This window comes from Balaenoptera acutorostrata, chromosome 3, assembly GCF_949987535.1.
Source record: "Balaenoptera acutorostrata chromosome 3, mBalAcu1.1, whole genome shotgun sequence".
Lineage (NCBI taxonomy): Eukaryota > Metazoa > Chordata > Mammalia > Artiodactyla > Balaenopteridae > Balaenoptera > Balaenoptera acutorostrata.
Window position 1 is genome coordinate 16,992,662 of NC_080066.1, and position 12,905 is coordinate 17,005,566.

Below are 12,905 nucleotides of genomic sequence, written 5' to 3' on the forward strand. Positions count from 1 at the left end.
GTCCTATATTCTTGGAGCTATCAAATCTAGGGATAAGACAGAAACATCAACTACAAAGGACGTGTGGTAGGATTGAGGATGTGAAAGTGGAGCTGGAAATGGGGGCATTGGGACAATATAATCAAATCCATGTTTTAAAATGGTTGCCGAGGGGCCAGTTACTTAGCTACTGAAGGAGACCTGAATGTTGGTCTATCGCCCAGGAAAAATTCTGATCAGTAAGCAACATTAACATAACATTGTTATCAATAAGTAACATCAACAACATATCACCTACTACACATTAAATTGAAGACAATGCTGTCTTCTAACAGTTTTATAAACTATTACAGTATTGAATAAAATTATGGGATTTAAATATTCAGAATAGTGTTTCCTCTCACAAAGTGATCCTTAATTAACTCTTGTTTAATATACCAGTCTATTTTAGAATTAGTCCTGAGACCAAAAACCCAGAGTAGGTAGAATACAAGTAAAATTAAATGAAATACCACTAAATACCTTTCATGGAAACTCTATACCCTTGAAAAATTCATGTAAGATCTTAACACAGTTAAAATTCAGTGAAGACTTAGAGAGATTGTAGAAGGAAATTAAATAAAAGGATAGTTACTACCTGTGGATTTAACTAATATTTGTCTTGTGATTCACCCTAGCATTTTGTACATTTTGATATGTATGACGACTTACCATCCTCACAGTGGTGGAGGCTTAATGGGCTATCTAATCTAATCCAGCCTCAAAATCTGCTCCCATGGATCACTCACTCAGAAGCCACTTCCACATCGGCCTAAATTCTCAGGAGAATCCTGGGACATGAGAGCTGTCCAGAGAGCCAGTGAACTGTCTCTACAGGCTCCAGAAGAGTCCTGGAGATACTTGCTGTTTCTGAACTCCTATGAACTTACTAGGTCAAAAATAACTTAAGTTTTCAAGGACACAGGCAAAAAAAACAAAGACAAATGGCCTCTGTTCAATAAGGTTACCTCTCAAACTCTAGTGAGCAACAGTGGAGGGGGAAAAAGACAATTCCAAAATCAAAAGTTGACCACAGTGCTTTTTAACTAGTATGATGAACTGTTCTTGTGGCTCAAGGTCTTATCTGGGTGGGTTTATCAAAGAATTTATAAAGTTATCCTCTGCAAAAGAGTAAGAAAACTTTGTAAAATGTCAGAGAATCACTGCAAAATATGCCGCTGTTGACACTTACACATGATACCTAACATTTCATCAATTTTCAAAATAAAGAGTTTGAATGAAAAAAAAATTTACAACTGTTATTTTCTTTCAGAACTCATTAATTTTTGGAAAGCACTTCACTGGAGGTCAAAATGTACTATTTGCTAGGAAAATAAAAAATATTTTAGTGACAAAGTTCTATGTGGTTTCAAAGCTAATTATCAATCTCTTAGACTGTGTTTTGAAACTGCCAGTTTTAAGCCTAAAATTATTCAAATGCCAATGCTGTTATGGTCAGCGTGAGAAATAAATTCTATATAATTCCTCCAGCTTCCAAATAAAAGGATTTTTATAGCCAGAAAATCTGTTTATAAATTATAATATAAAATTTAAAATTCACCATATTTCAGCATCAAAAACATATGCCAGGAAAAAGAATCATGTATTGAATATAACAGAAAATAGGCTCTGTTCCTATTTATAAAAAAATCTCATTATAAAAGCAAACTTGTGGAGCAGAAATATGGAATTCAGTTCATCTGGTTATGCCTCAGGTGTAAGGAAATGCGTTGAACCAAGCGGCAGTGTGGGTGGTGGGAATGGAAAATGAAACAGGTGAAATGGATAGTTCATGAAAGAGGTAATTTTTCTCATAAAGATGTATAATTCTCAACTGAAAGATGATTTAGTCTAAGCTAGGAAATACATTTAAGTGGAACAGGTAAAAAAGATACCAATTTTTAAAAATGGGAGGGGCACTGCAAATGTGAGAGGCTGGTAAAGTTGAAACTTTTACCACAATCCTCTCCCCAAATCTCTGACACTTATTGTATTGTTCCAGGAAGGGATATATTTCTTTCAATAAGCTTCACACAAGTATTTTTTATGGATACATATATTTTCTAACATAAATAAACCAAAGCCAAATGAAAATAAAAACTTACTTATCAGAAACGTAACAATTCCCTGTCTATATCTTAAATAAAATGATATAATTTCCAGCTTCTAGTTAATAGCTCTATGAGGACGTTCATAAAGAGTCAATTCTGCTTAATATAGGGATGAAACCTATCTCCTAGGGAGGGAAGAAAAGGGGGTGGAGAGAAGGGGATTTATCCAGTATTATATAGGAGCCCAAAGACAGTCTGAAATTTTATTCTACCATCTCTCTCCTCCTTCCTTCCCTTCCTTCTTTCCTTCTCTCTTTTAGTCTAAGTAAAATACCCAATGACCAGGAATTTTCTGTCAATCTCTCTAAGCTATAAAAATTTTAGGCACACAAACTGACAAAATATATAAAACCCAAACATCCAATTTAAATATTTTAGGCATTTTTATTTAATAAATAACTTCAGTAAATAGCACTGTAAAAAGTGAACTGTTAAAATTAAAAGGCACTTAAAATAAGAATGTGACTAGTATGAAACCAAACAGAAAATTCAAACAGTGAGAAGTAAATATACACTGGTCTGTTACAGCACTAATTGAAATTAAGAATTGCTTAATTGATGGCTGTTGCATAAGCCATAGTACAATTTCACATGGTCATTAAAAAGGCAAATGTACAGCTAAAACATCAATGAAAAAGTACTGATAAAAAAAAGTCTTACCCAAAATTGCAAACAAATACATTAAATGATTAGAAGAGGTGATAAAAAGCACCAGGCTTTAAACAAAATAAAATGAATAAAATAAAATAAATTCACCCAGAGGTCCCCAATTCAGCAAATACTATGTAAATTAAGGCCTTTATATAAATCAAGGACTTTTTTTTGCAGAAAATTCCCCAATACTTCTATCCAAGGCTTGAATTTAAAAAAAAGAAGGCATAAAAGTTACCAAGATTAAGTAACTCTTAAAATGGCACACAGGTTTTAAAGCTATGTTTTCCCTTCCTAACTCTGACTTTTCCCATGGCCTTTGTAGATCAAATAGTTCATTATTTCACACGAGTAACTCCCAACATACTCATCTTTCAGATATATCATGTCATCAGTCATGTCTAATAAGGAAAATAACAAAATAATAAATTTAAAACAATTCTAAACTAGCTAGAAGGACATTCACTTTGGATTCTGTATAACTGAAAAGTGACATATCTGCAAAGCGAGAAATCAGTTTTAATACTTGATTAACAGAAACTCTCATCATACTCATTACTTTAACTACTGCCCTTTCAATCACTCTAGAAATATCGCTTAATCCACTAAGAGCTGGATTTCAACAGTCCAGGAGGAAAAGGTCAAAAAGGCACAATGCAACCTTAGATGATAAGGAAAACCATCCTGTCTCAAGTCTTCTGTCAGTCCCTGGCATTGATTATAACATTATTTTCAAAATAATTAAAAATTTTTCAAATTATACATATTGTACACTTTCAGAACCTGCCCATGAGAGAACCACAGCAACACTGCCCTGAAACTACCTTACTGTGGCTGTGGAATTACTACTTTGCACTCAGTGTTGTGGATACGCAAAGGCAGCGCTCATTTTCCCTCATACTTCGGGTTGACAACAGTTGTCACAGCACTCTTATAAATAGGATTTTCACCCTAAAAAAAAGAGAAAAGTTATCAGTCGCTCTACTGAAGTCATGTAACATTATTTATAAGACAATATTTAAAAAGTAAAGATCGTTTTCAGAAGTCATTTCCATTTTATCTGTCCAGGTATCACACTGAATTTTTTAAAAGGCATTAAAAAGTTTACACAGAAGTTGAAAAGGAAGGCTTTGCCCTACAAAGTCTAAAGGTACCCCTGTCCTCTGGCATTATTTCCTTTCTGAGCCATTCCTCCACTGGAGGATGTGCTGTTAACGGCTTCTCTCTTTTAAACTGGTTTTGAATGCCTGTCTTGAAACTAATTTTGAACTTGAGGAATTCTTCTGCCATCAACTGCCTGATTCGTAACCCTTTACTGTGCACAAAGGTGCTTGATAATGAACAGACTCCTTGGCTTTCATCTCTCTGAGGGAGATATTCTTCTGAGGCTCTGCCACAAAAGTTGCGGAGAGTTCTGGGGTAAGACTGTCACAGTGTCACTGCGGGCACAGTACCTCCACCAAGGCATCACATTGCCGCATTTGCTTAGACAAAAATAATTTCCATTCTTCATGAAATAACTGCTATTCTTCAATATCGTACTGATGAAATGTTTTATTTTATTGTTAATACTGTATTTTACTAAAGAGTACTGAAATCAAGCCCAGTAAATGACTCCAAGCCATAAACACAAGAGATTTTTCAATATCCAAAACTTTACTGACACTGATGTTTTAAAACAGGAAAATAACATACATCCCCATGCTATCATTTTCTTAAAAAATTCTCTTATGCTAAGTGATACATTTAAATATCTGCTACAGCATTCTTTCTCCTGCTTGAAAGTCAAGTGAGAAATATGGCCAAATATTCCTGTCTCAGAGGAAATAACAGTGAGTACAAATGAAACAAATATTAAAGAAAAACTTAAAACATCTAAAATTTTAGGCAAAAATTAAGATTTTGAAATGCTGTTTAGTTTTATATCTTACTATAGAACCATTTGAGGTGATTTCAAAAAATATAGGAAGCATCTAAACAGTAATTTTTGCTTTTAAATTTTATTCACACTTCACTGCAGGTTATATTTGGATATAGTTTTCATTGCCACAATTTCTGCCTCCTAGGAGGGTACAGTTTGGTGGATGACAAACATGAAGATAAATTAAGGCGCTCTGAAATAGTACAAAAGAGAATTATGTACATAAAAAGGGAACAGTATAAGAAAAAAGGGATTGACTCTGAGAAGATCAGGGATATTGTCAAAATGAAACTGTAGATAAAACATTGAAAGGTATATAGACACACACACATGCAGTCAAGGTGTTGGGAAAAGAATGGCACAGTTAGGTAGAAATATACATAGTTCAGAAGTTTTTAAGGGTGCATGTGTATGTTTTGAGGAGTGGGGAAGGGAAAGGAGACGAGAAAGAAGACAGCGCCAGACCACGAAAGGTCCTGCGTGCCATGCTAAAAAGACTGAATTTATCTTGCAGACAGGAAATCACTGAGGGACAATGAAACATATAAGGGCCGGGTCTTGAGAGACACCAAATAAACCACTATGACTTCAGCTTAGCAGTGAGCCTGGATACCGACTGGAACGTGACAATGTGCCTTAGCCCCACCCCACAAAACACAATTTGACCAGTCATTTCTGAAACATGGAGGAACTCAGGATCCCTCAGAGACAAACATCATATAATCTGGATGATAAAAAGTCACATAGGATATCAAACTCTGAGCTCTAATCCCAACTGGAGCTAAAATATGATTATACAGACATTGTAGCAGACATTTCATAATGGAGACCGGAGTCTGGATCCTGGCGACTACATTGCTAATGAGTGATCAGTACAAGTAAGTTACATTCTTTATTTCCACCTTCCTATTATATGAGGCTAGGACTGACCATTCTTTCAAATATGCTAGGAAAATAAATTACCATTTAATTGTTTCTTTAAACTAATGCATTAGATAAATCTAATGTTTAATACTTAAAAATTGTAAGGGAGGTAACAACAACAACAAAAAATGGAGAACAACAACAACAAAAAAACACCTAAGTTATAGATGAATCCAAAGTACAATTTATATGGCAGAACTTACCTTTGGAGAAAAGTTTGCCTTTTCATATTCACAAACATTTATACTTATTATTTCAAAGTCCATCCAAACAAAATTTTAACATGCAAGGTTAGAGGTAAAATTAAATTATCTGCGTTGGGCATCACCTTAAATGAAGGTAAGCTAAAATAATGCAGATTAGTTCCCATGTTCAGAGTGCAACCCCTCCCCATCCCAACAAAAAGCAAAGCCTATTTAAATCAAGAGAACAGGGTTATGTTCAGCAGTGACGTCCTCTGTTCTCAGTAAACGTCATCCTTGTGCTCCCTCTGGAAGGGCGGACACGGTGGTGACAGCATCATTTCTGTAGTGTATTAGAAATGCAGTGCACAACCGTGGGGATTAGCAGCCCACATTTAGTGTGCTTAACAGCTGTAACAATTACAAAGCTGACGATCTGATTTCTTTAATGTACCTACATGAGTGGTCTTATGTGCTGAAATAATCAGAGTGCCTATTATCTGAAATATGTTAATGATATAATTAACTGACTGGCAACCTTGGTCCCATATTGGAAAAGTGCTTTATAAGCCATGATTTGTTTTAATTTCTTAATGCTCATTCATTAATTTCTATTGTTTATTTCTACTTTAATTTTTCTTGAGAAAACATCTCAAAATAACCTGTAGCCATTAATTTGCCTGGATTTCACTAATGAATAAAGAAATTTTTACAAAACTTTCACAGCTTGAATTGCTCAAAATGCTTATTTTGGCTGAAGAAGTAATACTGTAGCCAAAAATTGACTTAACAATGAAAACATTAAGTTTAACTATTAATTATTGATAATTTCCTTCAAAGCACAATTTAACATACAGCAAAGGTGAAAATTTCACCTTTCAATAGGAGATATAGAAATTTTTCTTATATAAGAAGTAACCATAAGAAAGTGTCAATATTTGATTGTTTTTGACAGGGAGGGAGGGAGGGAAATCAGCAAATCAGTTTCCTTCTAAAAATGACTTTCTGTAAAGCATTAAGTGAGAAAGAAAAGAATGTATCAAATCTCATACTAACAGGAAAACGTACCAAACTACCCATATATGAACCTGACAATAATTTTCTGCCATCAAATTTAACTTTGCCATTTCAAAAGTCTTAAAATCTGCTTAGAAATAAAAGAAAAATCTGACAAGTAATGGTTTCTAATGTTATCGGTACTTCCTGTATCTCTTAAAAATATTAAACATTCCTGTACTTTAACACCTTGTTATTATAAGTACACTTCTCAGCAGAGTAAATAAGCAAATCTGCAGTGTTGGTTTCTAGGTAACAAAGTGATCTTCCAGTTACAATGTCTGCCCAAAACAGTAGTGCTAGAGTAACACTAACACCATTAAGTTAACCAGAAATATCAAAAACTGTCATTTTCTGTAAAGAGTGATCTCCCTCTTCCTAACCAGGTAACAGCGTCTCCCTAAGACACTGACTGCTACTAATACAAGGTAGTGGTTAAGAACCTGGACCCTGGAGCCCAGGGGCCTGGGTTTGAATCTCAGCTCTTCCACTAACTAGCCCTGCGAACTTAGCCAAGTTACTGAACCCTTCTGTGCCTCAGTTTTCCAATATGTGAAATAAGAATAAAAGTAGTTAGGAAAGGAAAGAAGAGTTCTGGATCAGCAGTCAGGAGAACTGGTTCTAATCACAATCTTTTTATCGGAGAGTTTTAGGGGCTTACATAATTATATTAAAACATGCTAGAAGCACTTCATGAAAATTCAGTTATAAGGAAGAAGCCTGTCCGCTACTGCTAAAAGAGAAAATGATAAATTTGTCATCCAGGTAAAGCATACACTCACCAAAATAACTTACCCTAGCTTAGAGAATACGTTAACCAAGCTTTATTACCACTATGAAATCTTCAACTAAGTTTTTATTTAAAACTGTAATAGGATTTTTCTCTTTAAAGTCTTTGTTACCTTTCAAAAAAAGTTCAGTGTTAGCTTTGAATATTAGAATTATTCAATAACTAAGAAGAAGAAATATATATAAATAAAAGGTTCTGATTTTTAAAGGAATTTTAAGTTACAGTCAAGAACTAAAGATTTTCAAAATATTTCTAGAATCAATAACGATGACACTGTAGTTATATATTATACAAATGTTATACCAGGTTACATTTATTCTCCTATTTTGAGCTTTAGTTTTCATGTTCGCTTTTCATTGTTTCACCCTAAAACTTACATATAATAATTTGTTATATTATTATAAGGATAATAATACTACCTAAAGCAAAGGACTCTAGTAAGGATTGTAACTGACAGGCTGCTATCATACACTACAGTCATTAGCCAAGAACAACCACACCAAACAGTATCACTACTGACTCCATGTTAAAGCTCTGGGAAGTGACCCAGTGCCATTCTACTTACTAAGTGGCAAGAGCTGGGACTCAACCCAGGTCTCTCTGATCACAAAGCACATTCTCTTTTCACTACAACACAGCTGCTGCTTCTATACCATAAAGCTTAATCCAAAGCCCCTCTAAACACTAACTCTGTATTAACACACAAAAAGAAAAGCCATAGTATAGCCATATAAATAAAGCCAGACTTAAAAAAAAAAGGCAGCAATAGTGATAAAGGACACACAGTGCAGTAAAAAGGATAAATTTCACATGCAAAGACAGAAAATGAAAGAAAATACGAACGGCAACTTAGAGACCAGCTTTACGTCCATAGTTTGGATTCTTGAAATTATTAATAGGACTCTTGTAAATCGGATTTTCTTGCTAAAGTAAAAGAAATAGTTTCTAATGATTTCATCAGAAAAAAGCTGACATGTATAGTGTTTAAACACTATAAAAGAGAATTTTTACTATTTTTACACTTCCAAAATTAATTTTTTAAAAAAACCCAAGCAAATTGTAGTAAAATGCAAATGACTAAAATTCATTTACAATTTAACAATACTGAAGATTGTCACTGCTTTTTTGTATCAAAAGATGAATACACGAAGGCCAACGCTTGGCCACCACGGCCTCCCACCCCACGCTTCAAAGCACTAAATGCTGGCATCAACTTTCATCACTTACAGCTTCTAAATTTTTATAAAGCCAGGTTTATTAAGTTGTAAAATTACAGAGAATAAAAATACCCTTTTTAAGTACATAGTTCCATGAATTCTCAAATGTATAAACACAACCACAATGAAGATCATCTCAAGATCCCTCGGGCCCCTTCCCCCAGCTCCAGCCCCTGCAAACCACTGGATCTCATTTCTGCCTCTAGAGTTTTACCTTTTCCAGACTGTCACATAAGTGGAATCATACAGTATGTAGCCTTTTGAGTCTGGCTGCTTTCTACTTAGGTTTCTTTGTTGGGGGAAAAGAAAAAGAGAAAAAGCTTTCTACTGAATAGCTTTCTATTATTTAGGATTCTATTTGACATGAGAAAAAAAAAGGCAGAAGAGCAGATTTAAGATTAAAATTATTAAGGAAATAAAAACATTGACCACAGTAACCAGAAGAAACATTCTTATAATTGTTTTGTTTTAATGGGATATACTTAAAAGATATACTTTTCTATTTGTCACTAAATGCCAGTTTTCTGAATAATAAATTTTGGGGTGAATAAAATATTTAAAGGACTTTAATAATCAGCTTTAGCGCTAATAAGTCTTAGAAGTGTTACATTTGCTTTATGAATCACCCTCCTTTTTAGATGATTTCCAACTTACCGTGTCCCATTTGGCATTCATTTTTTCCTTTTCAAATTTGGCAAATTCCCTTCTGTCATGAATGATCATTAAAAGCTTCCAAATCAGCAGCAATGCAAGGCCAATAAGAACAATTCCAGCAACCACTCCTGCTACAATTGGAATAATGTCTGGACCAGTGGGGCACTCTGTAAAGTAAGAAGCAAAGGATGAGCACATAAGGGATGAGAACGTGAAGGTACAGCCAAAATTACAAAGAGCTGGGCAGTCTCATAAAAAAACACACAGGAATTAAAATCCCAAGATAAGTGAATGTACACTATCCCAAAGAATCTATAAAAAAGATACTAGAAGTAACAGATGGGTTTACAAGACCCCAGCATACATGATCAATAAAGAAAAGTCAGGTATTTCTATGTATTATATAGAAATTGATCTCTACAATTTGGAAATTGAAATTTAGAAAACAGTATTTTCTACAATAGCACCAAAAATCATGATATACCTATGTATAAATCTAAGAAAATATGTGCAAGATTTACATGCTAAAAATTACTAAACACTGATGAAAAAAAGACCTGAATAAATGGAGAGATTCCATGTTCATGGATTAGAAGACTCAACATTGTTAAAATGTCAATTCTCCCCCAATTTTTTTTTTATTAATTAATTTATTTTTATTTTTGGCTGCACTGGGTCTTTGTTGCTGTGCGTGGGCTTTCTCTAGTTGCGGCAAGCGGGGGCTACTCTTTGTTGCGGTGCACGGGCTTCTCATTGCAGTGGCTTCTCTTGTTGCCGAGCATGGGCTCTAGGCGCACAGGCTCAGTAGTTGTGGCACAAGGGCTCTGGAGTGCAGGCCCAGTAGTTGTGGCGCACGGGCTTAGTCACTCTGCGGCATGTGGGATCTTCCTGGACCAGGGCTCAAACCCATGTCCCCTGCACTGGCAGGCGGATTCTTAACCACTGTGCCACCAGGGAAGTCCCTCCCCCGATTTGATCTATAAACTCAATGCTATCCCAATCAAAATCCTGGCAGGACGTGTAGATATCAAGCAAGTTTATTCTAAAATTTACAAAGAAGCAGGAGAACTAGGAAAGTGTTTCAAAAGCACTTTCAGAAAAGAACAAAGTTGGACAACTTATATTACCAGATTTCACAACTAGCTATGAAGCAACACTGAGACAGTGTGGTATTGGCTAAAGGACAGATGCCTGGATTAATGGAACACAATCAAGACTCAGAAACAGGCCCACATATATAAGCTCATCTCATTTTCAACCAAGGTGGAGAAAGGTCAACCTTTTCAACAAATGGTGCAAGAACGACTGGAAATCTACATATAAAAAACTGGACCTCACTCCATATACTAAGATCAGCTCACAGTGGGTTACGGACCTAAATGGAAAACCAGGAACTATAAAACTTTTAGAAGAAAACACAGGAGAAAAATCCTTATGAACTTGAATTAGGCAAAGAGTTCTAAGACATAATAGTAAAGAGCAAGATCTGTAAAAGAAAAACTTGGTAAATCGTAGTTCATCAAAATTTAAGCTTCTGGTCTTCAAAAAACACTTAAGAAAATGAAAAGACAAGGAGGCACAGACTGTGAGACAGTATTTGAAAAATACATATGCTAAACAATACAGAGACTTAAAAAAAACAGTTTGGCTGTTTCTTCTGAAGTTAAATATACGCCTCCAAAATCCATTCCTAATACTTATCCAGGAGAAATTAAAACTTACATTCCCATAAAAATCTGACCACAAATGTAGAAAATTCCAAAGTATATTAAAAGCACCCAGAAAAACCAAGATAAAAATGTTTCATCTTTTGAGAAGCTGAACAAATTCATGCTGTATAATATCAACAAATTATCTTTCCCAGTGTCCAAGCCTAAAATCAAGCTCATATTTAAATATCATGAATAATGATGGTACTCTTACCAAGAACCTGCTGTCAGGCACCGTGCTGAGGGCTTTGTGTGGGTTACTGCATTTACTCCTCAGACTCTCCATTCATAAAACTTAAAATCTGCTTTCTCTTTCCCTTATTTATTAATTAAATACTAGTTTAAGCTTTGAGAGATTAAAAGTGTCCCAACTTGGACATATAACAGTCCAGCTGGCAGTTGTTCCTAGATATTAGGGAAACTGCCAATAGCCCTAAGCAGTAAAAAGACATAAAAGAAAATGCAAAGAATTTTGAAATGATCAGATTTCTACCTGGAGTCTCTACAACATGAACAGTGGCCTCATTGTTCCCATTCACTGAATATGTGAAGTAGAACCAGCAGTCGTCAACGTCCTTCTCCTTACAATGGGACAGGGGATCGACCTGGCCTGGCTGGGGCAATTTGTCCCGATTTTCAACCTTGGTAATGTTGAAATGTGAACATTCCTGAGCACACGTGTCCTTCTTTTCTCCTTTGTTGAAGGCTCGGCACTGAACACATTCTCTGTTAAAATGCAAATGAATACGTTTATTATTTAAAATAATATTTGCTTAAAGATTATTTTGTGTGCTAGACTTAAAATTTAACCAAATTAAGCCAAGAGCAATGAAAGAAGATATAAATAAATGAAGAAACATATTTCTAGATGGGAAAACTAAACATAAAGATGCTAGTTTCCCAAGTGGTATATAGATTTATTACAGCTCAAACTAAAATCCTCCAAAAGAAATAAGAGAGTAGGAAAATAAAACTAGCCCTATCAGATATTAAATACACAATTTAAAGCCAAAATAATTTTTGAAATGTGTTGCTGGTACAATAGTAGTTCTCTCTTCAAGGGACAAAACTTTCAATTTTATTTAGTTTAGTCAAAATATAGTTAATTAAGCAATTGGTAATGCTAACTTAACAAAGGTTACCACATGGACTCACTTACATAGCAAACTCGGATTGAAATAATTGTACCATCACTCTCGTACGACACATTTCAATATCGTGTGACAAACACCAGCTACTGAGAAAGAATTTTTAAGATTTAAAAGGTGGGCTTCAACGTGACAGTTTATTTACAGCGTAACCTGATGTTAGCACTGTTCTCTGTACTGTGTGCTGATACAGAGGCCAACAGACAGCGGGTTATCACCCATTTCAAGCAACTGGGAAATACTCACTTGTGCTCGGCACAGACCCCAAGGCAGGTCTGGCACATCTCACAGGTCGGCCCTTGGAACTTGGGATCTGTACACTTACAGGCGCCACACTCACAGACGCCCCGGCCATTGCAGATCTGCCCATTCACAGCCGTGCAGGAGGTAGTGTCCAGAGAACAGTCACAGGCACTGCCAGTGTAGTTAGGGTTGCATTCACACACACGACACTTGCAGACACCATTTCCTGCAATAAAAAACATCATTTCTCGTAACAATGGTAAAAATGTAAAATCAGAGCA

At 35.3% G+C, this 12,905-nt stretch overlaps 1 protein-coding gene across 3 annotated transcripts in view; it reads right to left on the reverse strand.

Annotated features, from left to right (window-relative positions):
- Positions 1 to 2,488: 2,488 nt before the first annotated feature.
- Positions 2,489 to 12,905, reverse strand: part of ITGB1 (integrin subunit beta 1) — a 43,054-nt gene continuing 32,637 nt past the window's right edge. For 2 of the 3 annotated variants that reach the window (XM_007189850.2, XM_057542023.1), the window contains exons 13-16: positions 12,628 to 12,850; positions 11,727 to 11,959; positions 9,525 to 9,691; positions 8,488 to 8,577 (exon numbers count right to left, since the gene is read on the reverse strand). In XM_007189850.2, coding sequence (XP_007189912.1) covers positions 8,503 to 8,577; positions 9,525 to 9,691; positions 11,727 to 11,959; positions 12,628 to 12,850 — 698 coding nt within the window. In that variant the 3' untranslated portion in view covers positions 8,488 to 8,502. Of the gene's footprint in view, positions 3,732 to 8,487; positions 8,578 to 9,524; positions 9,692 to 11,726; positions 11,960 to 12,627; positions 12,851 to 12,905 lie in introns of those variants that run through there. The other variant, XM_057542024.1, reaches the window with a different exon arrangement.